Source organism: Microcebus murinus, chromosome 10 (genome assembly GCF_040939455.1).
Source record: "Microcebus murinus isolate Inina chromosome 10, M.murinus_Inina_mat1.0, whole genome shotgun sequence".
NCBI classification, from domain to species: domain Eukaryota; kingdom Metazoa; phylum Chordata; class Mammalia; order Primates; family Cheirogaleidae; genus Microcebus; species Microcebus murinus.
Window position 1 is genome coordinate 53,776,991 of NC_134113.1, and position 20,835 is coordinate 53,797,825.

The 20,835-nt window shown below is 45.7% G+C and overlaps 1 protein-coding gene across 1 annotated transcript; it reads right to left on the reverse strand.

The window, feature by feature from the left end:
- Positions 1–752: 752 nt before the first annotated feature.
- Positions 753–17,841, reverse strand: DDX23 (DEAD-box helicase 23). Its single transcript, XM_012758247.3, has 17 exons — positions 17,715–17,841; positions 12,001–12,209; positions 10,755–10,859; positions 9,651–9,744; positions 9,141–9,206; positions 7,918–8,056; positions 7,506–7,639; positions 7,262–7,374; positions 6,879–7,022; positions 6,550–6,775; positions 5,891–6,036; positions 5,349–5,526; positions 4,351–4,593; positions 3,748–3,899; positions 3,084–3,192; positions 2,143–2,317; positions 753–1,679 (listed from the first exon to the last, which is right to left on the reverse strand). The coding sequence occupies exons 2-17, from the start codon at positions 12,207–12,209 to the stop codon at positions 1,456–1,458; spliced, it is 2,457 nt and encodes an 818-aa protein (XP_012613701.1). The 5' UTR covers positions 17,715–17,841; the 3' UTR covers positions 753–1,455.
- Positions 17,842–20,835: the final 2,994 nt, after the last annotated feature.

Sequence of the window (20,835 nt, forward strand, 5' to 3'; positions counted from 1 at the left end):
GGACCCACAGAGTGGGAAGAGGAAAAGGGCAGAGCTGGGGGAGGCACTGGACTCACAAGCCCTCTCCCCTCATGCCCAGATGTCTGGAGGGAGACATTCAACAGATACTGGTTTGGGGAGATGGGGAAGAGGAGTTCACAACTTCACACTGCCCCTGCCTCAGGCTCTGGAAAAATAGCTGCAACTTGAATTCCATGTACCTGTCCAGCTCTTTCTGAGGGGGGAGGCAAAGCACGTGAATAAGAGGCACGCTGAGGGAGGACCAAGGCCCTGCATTCCTCTCACCACATCTAACTCAGCCGGCCGTGATGCCTCTGCTGCCCACCCTCCTTCATCCTCTCCAATGAGCAGTGGACCCAGAAACTAGAGAAACATAAGCACAGTTACTGAGACCAAGTGTCAGGCTACAGCAACAGCAGTGTAAAAGGGGTTCCAACTGTCCCTCATCTGCCAAAATTCCACAACTGCTTTCCTTTCTCGTCCCTGTGCAAAGCTCCCTAGAGGGTGTCAGGCCAGGGCCACAATTATGTGGGGCTAGGGCAGGAGAGGGAAGATGCACGATGGTTCTGCTGCCATGGCTTTTCCATCTCCCCTCAAGTGCCACCTGTGGACTTGGACTACTAGCTGAGACCCTAGGCTCTTCTCTTGATGTGATTGTCTTTCATTCGCCAAGCCAGCCACCGTGCCCAGTGCTGTCCCTCATGTCCTCTGCCAGGGAGGACCTAGGAGATATGAGTTTAGCTAGAACTAGATACAGCCTGAATCTTCATGTATTTATTCTCAGAACATACAAACTTATCTTCTCAGAGAATAAAAAACAGAGATTTCACTCAGTAACTTAAAGATGGACACAGCCAGCTCACCCTGTCCCCACATCTAAAAAAAATTCCCTGGGGGAGGATGCCTAGAGTGCACAGCACCCCTTGGCATGGGGCCATGCACAGGTCTAAAGGCTCTCAACATATTTTATAATCCAAATGGGAAAGCAGCTGTCCAAATGACAGTAAGATTCCACGGTCCAAAATCCTCACAGTGCCAGATCTCCCAGGGCATCTAGGGCAATGATGTTGCTGCAGTTTATACAGTTACAGTCAAGTCTGAGCTGGAGAAGGTCCCACATAGGCAGCCAGATTTTTGTTCAGTCCAGGAGGTAATGCCAACTAGCTGCCCCCATAAACTGGCAAGAGCCCTTGGCCCAGTGCAATCCCAAAGCCCTCCAAAGGGACAGAGCTGGGCCAAAATCTGCAGTAACCTTCCCTTGCCACCTACAGCATCTTCTCCTTTTGCAGCCCCACACTCAGGCCTCCAGACCTCAGAGTCTGGGCCAGGTAGTCTGATTGTTTCCTAAGCCCCCATAACCCCAGAGTGAGGACCCGGAAAGGGGGATGTGAGGGTTGTGAAGAACAAGCATCAGGCAGCTTCAGAGCATGCCCTTTAACCCATGAGAGAGTGCTATCAGGCAAAGATGGTCTCTTCCCGGCGCTTCTTGGTGAGGATGGTGCCTGGCTTATGCTGGGCATCTGGGTGGTTGGCCAGCTCTGGGGGGCAGGAAGACACCGGGCTTTCCAGGATGGCCTGCTTCAGCTCATAGAACACAGCAGAGTCCTCTTTGGTGAGGAAGGTGATGGCCACGCCACTCTTGCCAGCTCGTCCCGTGCGGCCAATGCGGTGGATGTAATCTGCAGAGTAGGAAGAACATCACTCACACCAGGCCAGATGCCCTGGTGAGCAGTGTCTAAAGCCTCCACTTCTAAAGGTGCCCTCCCCACTGAACCTCCAAGGACAGTGAATTCGCCTTGTGCTACCTGGACCTGAAGCACCCACGGCACTCTCTGCAGTGTGTCTCCCCCCTACTACTACTGATTGTGGTCGTCCTACCACACCCAGTGTCCTACCAAGACCCAGGCTTGCCTAGCTACATCCTTCTCCACACCTGAGGAAAGACGTGTTATCCCAGGTGATGGGACAACAAACCCAGGTGAGATAAAGGACAGGAGCTCTTCTCATTGGGACAAGCAACTGCAGACTCAGAGCTGTGGGAGACAGCAGCAGCAGCCTCCTAAGTACAGCACCCTGACTTCAAGTGGGACGACATAAGGAGCCTGGCTGCCCTGGATTAAAGCTGCTTTCCCCTGCACTTACCTTCAATATTTTTGGCCATATCATAGTTGACAACCATAGACACATCTTGGATGTCAATACCACGACCAGCCACATCCGTGGCCACCAAAATATCCTTGGCCCCGGCCTTGAGGTTGGACAATGCAAACTCTCGCTGCTCTTGACCTTTTCCACCGTGCAAGGTACAAGCGTTGTACTGTTGGAAGAGTGGAGAGGTAAAGAAAGAGCAATGAAGTTGAGTGAAGACACAGAAGTTAAGAGGGAATGGGGGCAGAGGTAGGGTTGGAGAGAGCAGCAGGGTAGGAGAAAGGGAAAGAGGCAAGAGAAAGAATGAGTGCAATCTAAAGTAGAGAGAGAACAGGTGAGTTGAAGAAAGGGGCAGGAGAGAATAGGATGTAGTGTGGCGGGGATACACAGTAAGGCCAAAGGCAAAGCAATCAGTGTGAGATGTGGAACCAGACAGATGAGTACTCAAAAAGGATAAGGAGGAAAGACAAGGGTAGAAAGCAGGGATCAACAAGTTTAAGGAAGTTGAAGAGTGACAAAAACACTCCCAAGCACCAGTACCAGAAGTAAAGGACACAGTTTATCAACAGTACCTTCCTCTTGATCCCATCACCTCCTCTCCCAAACAAATATAAACACAAACTGCTCATCCCACTCTATTCCATATCCTCACACTGCCAGGATGTAGGTCTCAAAACCTTTGTCTGGCCCCTACCCCGCTTGCATGAAGATCCAAGGCAGCTTTGGCTGGCATTACTGGAATGGACAGGGAGTCCTGAAATTGATCCAGTTCTCCTTATCCCCTCAAACCACACTTTTCCCTCTGGCCCTGCCTTGAAGAATACTGGAGAGGTTAAAGAATGGGTGAGAATTGAAACCAGGAGCCTAGGGAGCCCTGACAGTTTCAGAAAGTAGTGCCACAGAGGCCAGATTTTGCTCTCTCCTGTAAAACATACCCCCATCTTCTCCAGGGATTTAGCCAACACATCGCAACCCTTCTTCTGGTTGACAAAAATGATGATGGGTGGATCAAAGCCTTGCTCCAAGATTGCCAGCAGCTTTTTCCTGGGGAGAAGAGGAAGAGGAGAAAAATGAGATGCATAAAAACCTCCCACTCCAAGTGAAATGCCTGACTCTGACCTATGAACGTCAATCCACATTTTTCAATGCCCACAGCATTCTGTTTAAGGAAACAGAAGCTCTTCCACAAGGCAGAGCGATCACCCTACAGCCACCACTTGCGTCAAAAGAAGTTCTCAAAGCGCTTTATTTCTCCACCCTGTTTCCCTGGCTCAGCTCCCCCATACCAATTTTTTTTTTTTTTTTTTTGAGACAGAGTCTCACTCTGTTGCCTGGGCTAGAGTGCCGTGGCATCAGCTTAGCTCACAGCAACCTCACACTCCTGGGCTCAAACAATCCTTCTGCTTCAGCCTGCCAAGTAGTTGGGACTACAGGCATGTGCCACCATGCTCGGCTATTTTTTTTCTATATATTTTTAGTTGGCCAATTAATTTGTTTCTATTTATAGCAGAGACAGGGTCTCGCTCTTGCTCAGGCTGGTTTCAAACTCCTGACCTTGAGCGATCAGCCTGCCTCGGACTCCCAGAGTATGCCCCATACCTCTTTTCTGATTCTGACATGAGGAAGACCTTCTGTTCCACACGTTCATGGGGCTTGCCTGCAGAGCCAATGTATACCACAGCAGGTCGCCGAAGATAGCTCCTGGCCAGACGCTCCACCGCTGGCGGCATGGTGGCCGTGAACATGACTGTCTATAAAAACAGGAAGCTTGGCTCTGTGCTCACATAGATACAATCACATGCCCACTGTCACCTCAGGCAGCTCAACCCAGACTAAGGAATGAATATGAATATAAAATGTGCCATGGTTGTAAGCTTTGATAGTCTCCACCTCAGGAATTAAGTGTCCTCTGCCTTCCCATTTTTCCTCAGTACCTGTTCATTATGGCACTTTGCATCTTGATGACAGGAAGGGTTGAGAGCATTTGCTAGTAACTGTGGTCCAGGTAATAGCATGATTCTTTAGAATCATTTTTCTAGGGCTAAGCCAAATGGCTCCATCCCTAGGATTGTCAGAAGACTGTACCTAGGCACATCTCACCATTCTGAAAACATGTACTCTGGGCCCAATTAAGATAAGAAGGGTCCCAGAGCAAGTCTGGGAACTTGTCCAACTTTTCCCAACCCAGGGAAGCAGCCTTACTTGGCGGTACTTATGTTTTCCTGACTCAAAGTTAGCCAACATCTTCTCAGGGTCCTCAGCCTCGTCCGTGTCTGGCTTCTGGTTGCTGACAGGCATGTGCTCCAGGATCTTCTGCACATCCGGCTCAAAGCCCATGTCAATCATCCTGTCTGCCTCATCCAGAACCACATAGGTACAGCGGCTCAGCACCAGGTAGCGGTTCTCCAGCACATCAATCAGACGTCCAGGGGTCGCAATCACAATCTGGGAGTACAGTATAACCATAAATGGCTCCAGAAGGTACCTTCTTCTTTTCTCTCCCGTGAACTATCCATACACTTGGACAACAGACCTCCAATACTAACGAATTTGGTTAGTTATATAACAACCTCCAGTTATGTTTAGCAGTGAAGGTTCCTTAGAACTAGCATGAAATCACTTACTGCTGCCTTGAATTTTCTTAGGAATGAAATGAGGTCTCTGAGTAAGGTCCAGGGGTTAGATAGTGCAGGCCAAAATCAGAAAGAACTTTATTAGATGGGAGAGAGACAGGGATACTGTGGAGGTGATTGCCTAAAGGGATTATACTGAGAAGTCTGCAAAGATTCAATTCTTATAGCAGACTTCTCGTAAAAAGCTTTCCTCCCCTTTCCTGAGATGAAGGCAATATACAGAGTCAATGACACAGTCTAGCAGAGTAATTAAGAGCACAGGCTTTGGATATGAACCTCAGTTTTGCCCATTGCCAGATGTATGTGACTTTAGGCAAGTTATTAACCTGAACCTCAGCTTCATCTATAAAAAGGAAATATTACTACCTACTCTCATATGACTGCTATGAGCTATATGATATATATATTGTGTGGCATAAACCCTGGTGCATAAGTTCTCAATAATAGCACACACGTGTATATAAACCAAGCCCTTTCTTCATTTTGCTGCACATCTATTCCAGAAACTAGAAACACAGCCCCAAACTCTCCCAAACAGCAGGCTGGCTGTTGGCTAAGGAAACAAACCTCACAACCCATGCGCAGCCGGAAGCCCTGGTCTTCTCTGGAGATGCCACCAATGACAGCCACAGTGCGGATGCCTAGCGGCTTCCCAAACTTGATGGTTTCTTCCTCAATCTGCTGAGCCAACTCACGAGTGGGAGCCAGGATGATGGCATAAGGGCCCTGGTCTGACTCTTCGATCCTGTGGTAAATGAGGCATTCCACAGCTTCATGAGCTTTGGTTCTTAGCCAACCACAAACAGGAGCAAGACAGTCAACTCTTAAGGGAAACTATGGGAATGCAGAGGGTGGGAGGAAGAGGATGCAATGATCCCACTTAAAAATCAGAAACTCCAGGATAACAAAGTTCTCCAAGGTGTGATCCTTGCCAGCAACAAAATCACATACTTCTTTAATATGATAATCCAACTATTCCCTAATATCCAATCCAGAATAAAGAATCAAGCTTCTGATTATAGACTTAAAAAGAAAACCAAATACTCATTAGCCACTTCCACCTTTCCTACCCAGCCAAACCCACTCCAATTGGTGCCAGCTGACACTACCTGTCAATTTTGGGAAGTGTGGTGATCCAGACCAACAATGGGATGAGGAAGGCTGCTGTCTTGCCACTGCCAGTCTCAGCCACACCAATGATGTCACGATTCTGTAGCCCAATGGGAATTGCCTGACGCTGGATGGGTGTTGGTTCCTGCAGTGACCCAGAGAAAGAGTAATGGGTACAGGTAGAATTATACTATCTGAGCTACTGATGACAAAGTGGGCATATACGCTAGCACAATGGGAGGACACCAAGTATCGTTCACAGGAATGGGGACCCAAGAAGAAACATAATCACTAAAAGCCAACACTTCTACCAAAAAGTGATAGACAAAGTCACCTTGGTGCCCTCTGGCACAGAAGGCACCAAATAGTCAAGGAACAAAGTTCTCTATTCCCAAACTAAATTTGTATCCCCTAGAACAGGCGTCCTCAAACTACGGCCCACAGGCCACATGCAGGTGTTTTTGCCCATTTGTTTTTTTACTTCAAAATAAGATATGTGCAGTGTGCATAGGAATTTGTTCATAGTTTTTTTAAACTATAGTCCAGCCTTCCAACGGTCTGAGGGACAGTGAACTGGCCCCGTTTAAAAAGTTTGAGGACCCCTGCCCTAGAATGTAGAAACATGTCAGGTCTCCCGAGCCAATCTGCCCCTTCTTACCTTGTAGCCACACTTATCAATGACCTCCAAGATGTGTGGGGGCAGAGAAGAGTCTTTCCAGGATCGGATGGGATTGGGGATCTTGCCACCTTTGGTGGTGATGCTGTAGTCTTCACGGAAGATCCGCCAGTCCCTGTCCGTCATCTCATCTAACTTCTTTTGGGACCAATGACGATCATCCCAGCGCTGCTTGGCTTCCTTTTTACGAAGTTTGCGGAGTCTTGCCCTGAAGCAGGACGTGAAGAATAAGTGGAATCAGTACCTTCCAAATGTTTTCTGTAAAGACTCTGGGCTCTGCCCAACCACCCCAGGCATGCTCGCTCACTCACTCCTCTTGCTCCTTTTCTTCCAGTGTTCGTCTCTTCTCCATTAGGTCTCCATAGAAACGTGACTGCTCTCGTTTCTGCTGCTTTAGGTCAATGCCTGCAATGAAGCCTCGCCCCAACAACTGCACCTGGTGCCGTTCTTTGTACCTGGGATTGAGACAAAGGAAAAAGAGAAGGAACTGTTACAGCAGTGAAGAGCCAAGGGCAGACTACCAATATGTAATAGTTGTCCTTCCTGGCCAGGGTCTTTGCTCATCCAGAGGGCTGGCTGAATACTAGTCTACCAATTTTCCCATCCCAGCTCATCTTACTTCTGCCTCTGTAGTCACCAGCTCTCTCTAGGATTGCCTAATGTAAGACTTAGCACTCAGGCCAAAGCCACTCACAGGGGATTGTAGTCGATGGATGTGTCTTCAGATGCATCCCACTCAAAGACAAACTTTCGGTCATTAAGATGCCTCGTTCGGCGCCGCTTTTTGATGCCACCAAGGTAACGCTCCTGCCCAGGGAGAGAACACAAAGCACATCAACCTCTAGGCCCAACTCTCACAAGCAGAATCAGAATGGCCAAATAACTAAACCTCATTTTTTTGTATGTGGGAGAAGTGAAGACAGAGCCGAGGCCTGCACCTTAATGGCATGCAGTTCCTTGCTCTTATCCTTCTCCTCCCGGATCTTCTGCCGCCCTTCCTCATCCTCATTTCCATTGGTCTCCCGCTCCATTCTCTCCCTGCGTTCCCGACGTTCCCGTTCCTGAGGGTCTTCTGCAGACCAAAGAAAGCAAAGCTGCAGAAGAGCTCAGTGGAAATAAAAAGGAGAGGGAATGGAGGGAATCCAGACACCAAATGAGAAAAAAAAAAAAGAGATATATTTACGACCCAGGGAAATGGACATCTAACAGAAAGAAAACCTTCTGTCATCCTTCATCCTTCTCTTTTCTAAACTCCAGAAGGAGAAGGTTTCTGTATCTCCTGAGTGACACTATAATCCATCCCACCCTTTCCTACCCCATCTAGGGACTATATGGGGTAGAAAAACGAACCCAACATCTTCCTGCCCAAGTCCTGGAACTGTTTTCTTTTCTTCCTCTCTTCTTCAAGCATCCTCTGCCGCTCTTCCACCTCCTGCTGCCGGCGCTTTAGAGCTTCAGCCTCTCGTTCTGCTTTTGAGAGGAACTTGGGCTACAAAGCAGATTGGAACTGTAAACAAAGGATCTGGGAACAGGGTACAATCATACCATAGATGGGGTGACAGCAGGGAGCCCATACTTACTCAGGGATTAAACTTTCTGAGAAAAACACAAATAGGCCTAGGACCCTGTTATGGGCTGAACTATGTGCCCCCCCCCCCAATTCCTACGTTAAAGCCCTAACCCACGACACCTCAGAATGTGACTGCATTTGGAGACAGGGCTGTAAAGAGATGATTAAGTTAAAATGTGGCCATTAGGGTGGGCCCTAATCCAATTTATCTTTGTTTTTATTTTTTTTTTTGATGTTTTCTTTTATTTTTTTTTATTTCAGCATATTATGGGGATACAGAAGTTAAGGTTACGTATATTGCCCATGCCCCCCTCCCCCCTCAAGTCAGAGCTTCAAGCATGACCATCCCCCAGATGGTACACATCTCACTCATAATGTATGCATATACCCATCTCCTCCTCCCCCCTCCCCAACACTCAATAAATGTTATTCCTATATATCCACTTAGGTGTTGATCAGTTAATATCAATTTGCTGGTGAGTACATGTGATGTTTGTTTTTCCATTCTTGGGATACTTCACTTAGTAGTATGGGTTCCAGCTCTATCCATGAAAATACAAGATGTGCTATATCACCATTGTTTCTTAAAGCTGAATAGTACTCCATAGTATACATATACCACATTTTATTAATCCACTCATGTACTGATGGGCACTTGGGTTGTTTCCACAACTTGGCAATTGTGAATTGTGCTGCTATAAACATTCGAATGCAGGTGTCTTTTTTGTAGAGTGTCATTTGATCCCAATCTATCTTTGTAAGAAGAGGAGATTTCGACACACACAGAGACACCATGGACACATGTGCACAGAAGGAAGACCATGTGACGACAGAGGGAAAAAACAGCCAAGGATAGAGGCCTCAGAAGAAGCAACCTTACTGACACACCTCAATCTCAGACTTCCAGCCTCCAGAACTGTGAGAAAGTAAATTTCTGTTGTGGGAGTCACCCAGTCTGTGATATTTTGTTATGGCAGCCTAATACAGATGCCCAAGTTCTTACCTTAGCCTCAGCTTCTTCCTCAGCCTTTTTCTTGGCCAAAAGTTCCTCCAGGGATAATGGCTGGGCCTGAAGATGAAAGAACTTTAGTCCATAAAGGCTCTCTCCCTTTAAAGATCAACAAAGCACGTCCAGCGTGGTGGCTCACGCCTGTAATCCTAGCATTCTGGGCAGCCAAGGAAGGAGGATTGTTTGAGCTCAAGAGTTTGACACCAGCCTGAGCAAGAGTGAGACCCCGTCTCTACTATAAATAGAAAGAAATTAGCCAAACAACTAAAAATAGAAAAAAATTAGCTGGGTGTGGTGCCCCATGCCAATAGTCCCAGCTACCTGGGAGGCTGAGGCAGGAGGATTGCTCAGCCCAGGAGTTTGAGGTTGCTGTGAGCTAGACTAATGCCACAGTACTCTAGCCCAGGCAACAGAGTGAGACTGTCTCAAAAAAAAAAAAAAAAAGATCAACAAAGCAGGGCTTGAGTTGAAAAGGAAGATGAAATAGTCCTTCCTCTCTTTTACCTTAGGTTTCTTATCACCATGTTCATCCTCTTCATCCTTCTTAGAGTCTCTGTCCTTCCGAGATTTAAAATCTTTTCCTCGGCCAGGAGATAAGCTTCAAGGAAAAGGAACAAGAAAGGCCCACATTGTTGTCTTACCCCAGCCCCAGAATGAGATTCAGGCTGAGCCCCAAAGAGGATGGAAGTTTTCCCATGACTCAACAAGACTGACCCATGGTGACCCATCATGTCCTGAAGCTCTCTTAGCAAGCATGGTCATTTTGCCTGCTCTGAAACCTAATTATGGCTCTGTCTTGGTCCCCTTCTACCCAAAACTCCTTTTCTGAGACTAATCTCTTCTGGGAAGTAGGACTTCACTACTGATGTCAAAAATATTTCCTCCAAACAGAAAGTGCATATTGAAAGAAAAATCCTCCTTAACTGTACAATACACAATGAATTTAGCCCACATGGTCACGCCCACAAGCCAGGGAGATACCACTGTACACATCCCCCACCATTTGTCCTTCCTATCAGTCCCAACAATTCTTTCCCCACACCTGCTGAAGCTTAATATACAAGAGATTTCAAACAACCCCACTGAGTTTCTGTTGTGAGTATTCTGCCCTTTGCCTTGAATTCAACCTACACTTTCAGGGACTAATAAGAACTTTGCATAGAAAGTTTCCAGAGGAAAGAGATCAAGGCACTGGGACATTAAGTTATTCCAACAAATATAAGTTGCATATATACTGGATAGGAAACTCAATGATCCAGTAGAGCTAAAGGAATATTTTGTAGCCTAGCAACCTTTCCAAACTAATTTCTAAATTCTAAGAACATGCCATATAAAGTGCCTGGCTAATAATAAGATCTTAACAAACGTCAGTTGTCATTTCAAAAAATTAATTAATTAATTCTAATAAGTTGAGCCTCAAAGGGTTTCGACTTCAATAATTGTCATGCTTTCTAAAAAAGTCATGCTTTCTAAAAAGGACAGCTCTGCAATAACTACCAATAGGATCTGTTAAGAGAAATTTACTTTCCTATGGAGCTGAGCAGTTCAGATGCAGAGAGGAAGAGATGGCAGTATTCCCCTAAAGTCCACTTTCATTCCCTCAGGTACCTGGATCGTTTACGGTCCTTGTCCCGTCTGTGTCCATCCTTGTCTCGATCTCGGTCCTTCTTATTCCGATCCCGCTCCTTATCCCGTTCTCTGTGCCGTCGTTCTCTGGAAGAGAGCCAATTTAAAAAATCACTTGAGGCCGGGCGCGGTGGCTCACGCCTGTAATCCTAGCTCTCTGGGAGGCCGAGGCGGGCGGATTGCTCGAGGTCGGGAGTTCGAAACCAGCCTGAGCAAGAGCGAGACCCCGTCTCTACTATAAATAGAAAGAAACTAATTGGCCAACTAATATATATAGAAAAAATTAGCCGGGCGTGGTGGCGCATGCCTGTAGTCCCAGCTACTCGGGAGGCTGAGGCAGGAGGATTGCTTGAGCCCAGGAGTGTGAGGTTGCTGTGAGCTAGGCTGACGCCACGGCACTCACTCTAGCCTGGGCAACAAAGCAAGACTCTGTCTCAAAAAAAAAAAAAAAAAAAAAAAAAAAAAAAAAAAAAAAAAAAAAAAAAATCACTTGATATTTCCAGCATCTTGCTTCAGTGCAGCCCTGAGAAGGTTCCCATGCTGTCTTCTCCCCAAAGTAATGTTTTATAAGTTGGGGAATGTGTTTCCCAGGAATGTTACAAGGGAATTCTGAGGTCTTACAGATCAGAGAGGTACTACTAAGTATTAATGGCAGGGATAAACCATGGACTGTGTGAACAGATGAACTTCATCATCCCACCTTCATCTTACAAGTTCCCTCCTAATCTTTAAGAGCTGAGACACTGAGGAAAACTTAAAACACGTGCAGGTCCAACTGGGATAGGGGTAGATGAATGTATGAAAAGTAGATGTCTAATATAGGCCAAGCGTCATATATAACACACATACATACATACATATATTTATATATATATATTTACACACACACACATACACACACACACACACACACACACACACACACACACACACACACACACAAAACATTAGCCGGGCATCGTGGCGCATGCCTATAGTCCCAGCTATTCAGGAGGCTGAGGCAGGAGGATCGCCTGAGCCCAGGAGTTTGAGGTTGCTGTGAGCTAGGCTGACACCATGGCACTCTAGCCCAAGCAACAGAGTGAAACTCTGTCTCAAAAAAAAAAAAAAGAAAAAAAAAAAGAAAAGAAAAGTAGATGTCTGATACTGGAGGCATCAGAGAAACCAAGAATGAGTAAGTTTCAAATGTACACTCCCTTCCCTTCCCACAGACACGCAGTTACTTTACCTTTCTGTAGACTTGGAACGGGAACGGGAGCGGGAACGGCTGCCTCCGCGGCGCCGATCCCTGGAACGATGCCGCTTCCTATCTTTGGATGGGGAAGACTTTCGGTCCCGGTCTCTATCCCGCTCTCTGTCAGGGGTCCGAGATCGCTTCCTTTCCTCCTTGGAAGGTGATACATCACGGTCTTTTTTCTCAGCCAGCTCTCCTGCCATCTGTTATGGGTAAGAAGAATACCTATGTACTAAGTACTCCTCTAAACTGTTTATATTTAACTCCTTAATCTCAAAATGACCCTGAGAAAGATATAGGATGCCTACTGTATGGATGAGAAAGCTGAAGCTAAGGTATATAAAACAATGTGCCTGAGGACACACAGGTAGTAAGTGGCAGAGTTACAGGCAGTCTGGCTCCAAAGGCTCATTGTTACTCACTATACTATATAATCTCCCTGTGATTCCTTTTTATATATTCTATACATTTGAAATATGTACAAATGAATATACCATATTTTTGTAATTAAACTGCAAAAGAATATTAAAAGAAGTGTTAGTAAGGCCAGGTACAGTGGCTCACACCCATAATCCCAGTACTTTGGGAGGCTGAGGCAGGAGAATCATTGAGTTTGAGACTAGCCTGAGCAACATAGCAAGACCTTGAGACCCCATCTCTAAAAAAAAAAAAAATTAAATTAGCCAGGTGTGGCTGTAGTCCTAGTGATCCTAGTACTTTGTGAGGCTGAGGCAAGAGGATCCCTTGATCCTAGGAGTTGAACGCTGCAGTGAGTTATGATCATGCCACTGCACCCCAGCCAGGGCAATAGAGTGAGACCCTTCTCTTAAAAAAAAAAAAAAAAAAAAAAAAAGGCCAGGGGCAGTGTTTCACACCTGTAATCCAAACACTTTGGGAGGCAGAGGTGGGGGTACTGCTTGAGGCCAGGAGTTGAAGACCAGCCAAAGCAAGAGCGAGATCCCGCCTCTACTAAAAATAGAAAGAAATTAGCTGGACAACTAAAAATATATAGAAAAAATTAGGTGGGCATGGTGGTGCTTGCTTGTAGTCCCAGCTACTTGGGAGGCTGAGGCAGAAGGATTGCTTGAGCCCAGGAGTTTGAGGTTATTGTGAGCTAGGCTGACACCATGGCACTCTAGCCTGGGCAACAGAGTGAGACTCTGTCTCAAAAACAAACAAATAAAATTTGGATTATAATCAGCATCATAAGGAAAAAATTTAAATGAAGAAACAAACACACTTTTACTCAGATTAAAAGAAATTCCTAAAATCTATAATTATTTCAAAATAAAACATTTTTAAAAAGAAATGTACCAAAAACTAGAGGCTGCAGAAGTCCTGACATTACCTACTCAGGGCTTCACAGCCTCAATCATCTATATTACCCAGCCTCATGAAAGGTTTGAGCAGGACACTGAACACTGCCACACTGTCAAACTGTTCCTTGGACTACAGAATCTAATTCAGCCAGGAGCTAAAATGACAGCAACCCATCATCCCTAAGACTTCGGACACATTTCTCAGAACTAATTTTAGCCCCAAATGGTTCTGCTGGAATAGTTCCCTTATTTTTAGTTTACAACCCCCTCTTCCCATGCCATTCCCTGCCATATAGCCTTAAGAAGAATGTATAAAGGTGAGAAAGGATGAATAAGAAACACTTTCAAAATGTGGGGACACGCCATGTGAGGTGGCTCATGCCTATAATCCTAGCACTGTGGGAGGCTGAAGTGGGAGGACTGCTTGAGGCCAGGAATTCAAGACCAGCCTGAGGAAGAGTGAGACCCCATCTCTACAAAAAATAGAAAAAGTAGCTGGGTGTGGTGGCTCGCATCTGTAGTCCCAACTACTCGGGAGGCTGAGGCAGGAAGATCCCTTGAGCCCAGGATTTTGATGTTGTAGTGAACTATAAACATGCTGCACTCTAGCCCACATAACCGAGAGAGACCTTATCTCAAAGAAAAAAAAGGTGGGGATAACCCATTTCATCTCACAATTACCCAGAGAAATGACTGACTGTTTTACATCAGTACATCATGCATATGACACAGAAATACTTATATGTCTTCCACTTATAGCCCTAAGAAAACAATCCAAAAGAATGGCTATTTTTCCTATAAAGCATCCTGGACATCATTTATTCTTCCAACAAATATTCACTGAGCACCTACAATGTGCCAGAAATTATTGTAGTTACTCGAGATATAGCCGTAAACAAAGTCTCTGGCTTCATAAAGCCTAATTCTAGTATAGCAGAGAGAATTTCAAATAGTAATGAATGTAAAGAATAAAACAGAGTGATAGGATGGGTAGAGGTATGAACAAGAAAATGGCTTGGGGAAGAATTTTTAGTTGACATTTAAGCTGAAACTTAAACGGGAAAGAGCCCTACAAAGATCAGGGAAATACTTACTAGGTAGAAGGAGCAGCAAGTACTAAGGCACTGGGGCAGGAACTAGCTTAGCACGTTTGCCAGATTTGTGTGGTTGAGCAGCACTGACCCAGGGCGAAGACTGATTCAAGATGAGTTCAGTGAGGTACACATAAGTCAGATCATGAAAAGGTATTACAGGCCAGAGTAAAGGAACTTGGATTTTAACTGCAATGGGAACCTCAGAAGGGCTTTAAACAGGAAGTGGGCCAGATGCAGTGCCTCATACCTGTAATCCTTTGGGAGGCCAAGTCAGGATCACTTGTGGCCAGGAGTTTGAGACCAGTCTGAGCAACATAAGGAAACCTCATCTCCACAAAAAATTTAAAAAATTAGCAGGGTATGGTGGTACATGCCTATAGTCCCAATGACTCAAGAGGCTGAGGCAGGAGGATTGCTTGAGCCCAGGAGTTTGAGGTTGCAGTGAGGTATCACCATACCACTGAACTTTAGCCCAGGCAACAGAGCAAAACCTCATCCCAAAAAATAAACAAACAGGCCAGCCATGGTGGCTTCCACCTGTAATTCCAGTACTTCAGGAGGCAGAGATGGAAGGATCACTTGAGGCCAAGAGTTTGAGACCAGCCTAGGCAACATAGCAAGATCCTGTCTCCACAAAAAATTTTCTACAAATTAGCTGGGTGTGGTGGCACATGCCTTTAGCCCCGAGTCGTCCCAACTACTAGGACTACTAGTCCCAACTACTAGTAGTAGTCCCTCCATCTACTGAGGCAGGAGGATGGCTTGAGCCTAGGAGTTTGAGATTGCAGTGAGGTGTGATTACACCACTGCACTCCAGCCTGGGCGAAAGAGCAAGACTGTCTCTAAAAAAAAGAAAGAAACAAACAAACAAACAGGAAGTGACATAATCTAATTTTACATTTTAAAAGAAGTACTTTGATGACTTGCAAGAAAATATATGGTAGGGAGGCAAGAGTAAAAACAACCACTCAGAGTCTTTTATCGTAATCTAGGCAAGAGATGACAATGGCTTGTTCTATAGAGGAAGACGGCAATGAAGATGGAAAAAAGTAGATATCTTCAGGGTATATTCTGGAGGCAGAGCTGACAATACTTATGGTGGAGGGAGGGAGAATGGGAAAGAAGGGACACAAAGACAGCTCCTAAATTTATGGTTTGAGAAATCTAATAGTTTGTGGCATCATTAGCAAACCAACTGGAGAAGACTGGGGAAGAGAGATTGACTGATTGATTGGAGACAGAGTGTCACTCTGTTGCCCTGGCAACAGCATCATCATTATAGCTCACTATAACCTCAAACTCCTAGGCTCAAGCAATCCTCCTGCTTCAGTCTCCCAATTAGCTGGGACTACAGGCACACACCACTGCACTCGGCTTATTTTTCTATTTTTAGTAGAGATGGTGTCTCTCTCTTCCTTAGGCTGGTCTTGAACTCCTGAGCTCAAGTGATCCTCCCGCCTCAGCCTCCCAGAGTGCCAGGAGTACAGTCCTGAGTCACCTTGCATGGCCGGGAAGGGATATTTAAAGGCTAAAGTAACTCCATCTTGGATGTTAATCCACCATGTTGACTTCTGACTAACCCCAGTCCTAGGAATGCCTCAGATTTCGAGTTTATCTACTGTTCCTTGTGTAAGAGCATGTACTTACTATAAATCCTGCTCTCAGGTCAATTATCATAAATGCATACTTATGGTAAACCCTGCCCTTAAACAAATTCCCTCTAAAGCACTTATAACCTTTTGCTATAGTATATAAATTCCAGGTCTGGTGGGGTAAAGGCGCAGAGATCCACCTCTCTTGTCGCTGTCCAAGACCATACTCCTGTCCTTAAATTTCCCAGTAAAATATCCTATACCAATGGACTGGATTTGTCTGCCTCGTTCTTTGGCTTCTCAGATCTTTCTGCATTTGTAGGTTGCTTTGCATATATGGCTCCTTTGTGAAATAAAACAGATTAACAAGGAAATCAAAATTTCATTTTGGTCAGGTTGAACGTGAGATGTCAATAAGACAACCAAGTGGAGATTCCAGGAAGGCAGATGGGAATGCAAATCTGGAACAGGGGAGGTCTAGAGACAAAAATTTGAGTCACTAATACATAGATGGCTTTTGAAGCCATGGGGCACTAAATGATAATACCTAAGTAGGTAGAATAAAGGAAAAAATAGAAGAGAAGACAACTCAGGATTGAGCTCTGGAACATTTTAACAGGAGTTAGGCACAGGATGAACCAGACAAAAAGCCAGTGGGAAAGGAGAAAGAGAAGTAAAGTATGGCAACAGAGAAGCCAAAAATGTGTTTCAAGGAGGGAGTGGTCAACTAACTGTGTTAAGTACCTTTGAAGTTGAGAAAGACTAGGGGATAGAGAAGTGACCACTGCACTTAGAAAAATGGAGATTATTGGTGACCTTGACAAGAGCTGTTTCACTGGCATGGAGGGAGTAGAAGCCTCAGTGGAGTGACTTCGGATAAGGATGAGAAGTGAGAATAACAAAAAGGTATATATAGGCACCTTTTTTACAGGTTATACTCATCCCAAGGGTCAAATAACCAGGCTGACTGTGGCCATGTTTTCCAGCAGCCTTCCTCTCAAATCTCCAGATCTTTGAATTCTCAGTTCTTGTAGGCCAGGGGCAGATTCTTTTTTTCATTCAACGAAGTATTTATCAAGCATCTACTATATGCAAGGCACAGTACTGGATGCTATGTGAGTTACAAAAGGAAGCTTTTAGAATAAGGGGTATGAGACATGCCAAGATGTGTACCAAAGCTCAGATGCAGTATTACACGGAAGTTCAAAGGAGTTTCCTTTCATTTGTAAAAGGTGATTTGGAAAGCTCCATAGAGGAAGTGGCTCTTGAGCCTTTAAGTATAGAAGAGGTGTAATTGAGGACACCGAAAACAAGTCATTCTAGCAAAATAAGTAACAGGCGGCGCAGAGGCGGGAAAGCACGGACTGGTTTCGGGAGAAAAGCCCGAGTTCCAGGTTGGCTAGAGCAAAGGCCACTTGAAGCATGAAAGAGTAAGGTCAGACGGGGGATATCACAAGCACTGTGCCAGGGGCAGAGACCTGGGAGAGTAACACCGTCCAGGGACGTGGCCTATGCCCCCAGAAGGCAACACTTCCCCTGGGGCCCGCGCCTCTTCGCTCCTGCCCGCCAGAGCTTCCCAGGTTCATGCCCCCTTCCTGAGACGTCCTTTCCCTCCTCGTCCCGGAGGCAAGGGCCACCGCCAAGCCCCCACTCTCGCCCTCTCTGCAAGCTCCTGGGAACCGCCTCCACCGCCTAGGACTCACCACCCTGAGTCTGAACCGCCCAACGCGGCCTCAACGTCGCCGAGCAGTCGCCATCTTTCCCGTTTCCTGATCACCAAGCTGCACCCCTGGCCGCGCTGCAAGTTGGGAAGGCGAGTTCCCGATGTTGAGCTGCACAGGTCGACAGTGAGGCCTGAGAACTACCAATCCCAGAATGCACGGCGCGAGCGCCAGCCCTCACGCCGCGTGGTCTGCTGGGCAATGTGGTTCACCAAACGTTTGCGTCTGCGGGAGGAAGAGTTTTCCGTGGGCAGGTTTTCCCGCGTGAGGGCCTCCTGCTGCGCAGTCTTCTGGGAATCTGGTCCTAGAAACTACAGTTAATGACTGTCGTGGCCCGTGGCTTATAGCGGAGCAATTTAAGGGCTTCTTTAGAAATCTGTAGCACGTAATTATAACTAACAACTGCAGTTAACAATAATACCGTTTGTAAAAAAGAGTTTTTACAAAAGTACTTTGAGATAGATTATTGGCCCCGTTTTACAGCTGAACAAAGTAAAGATTAAGTTACAGAAGAAACCTAGTATTTAACAATGAGGGTGGTATAATTCTCCATTGTGCAGAACTATTCCAGGCTTAGGAAGACATTTAAGCAACCTTGGCCCCATAAAGAGGTGAATGCCATAACAACCTCTAGTTATTGTGACAACTCAGAATGAGCCCACACATAGATTCCAAAGTTCTCCGGAAGGACAGTATCTCCTGGGCTCTGACACCTGCTTTCTCAACATTCCATATGAGACCCTGGCTTTCTCAATTTCTTGATCCTTGGAATCTGGCCAGTTGTTGGGCTATTTTGATATTTTTGCTTCTTTCTTCTTCCAAGTTCCCTACTTCAATCCTCCACTGAGCTTTTTTACCCCAAGTCATATGTTCACTTTGTTTCTCCTTGGTCTTGTGGGTTCATAATTCTTCCCCTCAAAACAAAACAAACAAAACACTGCAACTACTAGAATGGTTTAGTTAACCAGAAATATCCAGCGCCTTTCTGCCCATTTTCCCATCATCCGCTTTGTTGTCTCAATCTCACATGGCTGGAGGTCTGGCTTTTCTCTCTGAATGTGCCTTCAGGTCTCAAGCAGAGCGTCGGGATAGACTCAAATAATCTTAAATCCCTGAACATCATGCACAATGGCCCAAAGTAACCTTCTGCTCTTAGAATTCTGCACCCTCTCAACTTCTCATGTCTAGAGGGAACTGTGGGGAAAGAAGTCTGAGATCTAGTGGGAGTAATCCACCAAGTGAACACTAGAGGGCTCTCCACTCACAGAATGGAACCCCAGCTAACTATCAGACCAATGGTGGTAGGCCAGAATCTTTGAACTGCAGTTACTCTACATTGAGAACCTAAGTGCCCAACTCTTGGCTGGACACTTACCTTATGTTATTTTACATATTTCTCATAACAGTATGAGGTGGGTATTACCTCCATTTTATTAATAAGGAGATTGTGACCCAGAAAGATTATGCCTTTAAAGGCCACATAGTTAAAAGAATGGAAGCAAAATTCAACTCCCAGTTTCATTTAACTTCAGAGTCCATTTTCAGGCTACCATCTTCACTGTCTTTAAAAATAAGTAAATTGGGCCGGGCGCTGTGGCTCACGCCTGTAATCCTAGCTCTTGGGAGGCCGAGGCGGGCGGATTGCTCAAGGTCAGGAGTTCGAAACCAGCCTGAGCAAGAGCGAGACCCCGTCTCTACTATAAATAGAAAGAAATTAATTGGCCAACTGATATATATATAAAAAATTAGCCGGGCATGGTGGCGCATGCCTGTAGTCCCAGCTACCCGGGAGGCTGAGGCAGAAGGATCACTCGAGCCCAGGAGTTTGAGGTTGCTGTGAGCTAGGCTGACGCCACGGCACTCACTCTAGCCTGGGCAACAAAGCGAGACTCTGTCTCAAAAAAAAAAAAAAAAAAAAAAGTAAATTGGCCGGCGCGGTGGCTCACGCCTGTAATCCTAGCACTCTGGGAGGCTGAGGTCAGGAGTTCGAAACCAGCCTGAGCAAGAGCGAGACCCCGACTCTACTATATAAATAGAAATAAATTAATTGGCCAACTAATATATATAGAAAAAATTAGCCGGGCATGGTGGCACATGCCTGTAGTCCCAGCTACTCAGGAGGCTGAGCCCAGGAGTTTGAGGTTGCTGTGAGCTAGGCTGATGCCACGGCACTCACTCTAGCCTGGACAACAAAGCGAGATTCTGTCTCAAAAAAATAAAATAAATAAAAAATCTATATAGAAAAATTAGCCAGGCATAATGGCATATGCCTGTAGTCCCGGCTACTCAGGAGGCTGAGGCAGAAGGATCACTTGAGCCCAGGAGTTGGAGGTTGCTGTGAGCTAGGCTAATGCCTCGGCACTCTAGCCCAAACAACACAGCAAGACTCTGTCTCAAAAAATTAAAAAAAGATGAATAAATTGAGATCCGGAAGGGTGATAAAGTTTGTCCATGCTCGTAGTGGCAGAGTTCCTCTAGTACTTGTGCATACCCCTCTCATGACACACGTAAGACACTGAGTTTAAAAGATACTTATTTGTCTTATCCCACTAGTTATCTCACAAACATCTTTGGAGATGGAGACAGAGAGACTATGTTCTTATAAGGACCATAAGTAGAGACTCCTTTTTTTTTTTTTCTCCTCCTCACCCACCTAGAGACTTCTTTTTAAGTACAACATGCCTAGCAGTAAGAGGTCCATGGGATTTTAGTTAATAGTGAGACCTGGTTTGAATCTTGACTTAATTACTTACTAGCAGTAAGTAATTGCTTGAGCCCAGGAGTTTGAGTTTGTAGTGAGCTATGATGACACCACTGCTTGCTAGCCCATGCAACAGACTGAGACCCTGTCTCAAAAACAAAGAAAGAAGGCCAGGCGCAGTGGCTCATGCCTGTAATCCTATTGCTCTGGGAGGCCGAGGCAGATGGATTGCTCAAGGTCAGGAGTTCGAAACCAGCCTGAGCAAGAGCGAGACCCTGTCTCTACTAAAAATAGAAATAAATTAATTTACCAACAAAAAATATATAGAAAAAATTAGCCAGGCATGGTGGCACGTGCCTGTAGTCCCAGCTACTCGGGAGGCTGAGGTAGCAGGATTGCTTG

Bases quoted from the DNA above. Each gene is read 5' to 3' on its own strand.
- DDX23 (XM_012758247.3), bottom strand. From the start codon at position 12,209: ATGGCAGGAGAGCTGGCTGAGAAAAAAGACCGTGATGTATCACCTTCC. The intron at 7,375-7,505 runs GTGCAGGCCTCG...CTCCCTGGGCAG, and splicing joins AGGAACTGCATGCCATTAAG to GAGCGTTACCTTGGTGGCAT. The intron at 4,594-5,348 runs GTTTGTTTCCTT...CTGTACTCCCAG, and splicing joins GGCTGCGCATGGGTTGTGAG to ATTGTGATTGCGACCCCTGG.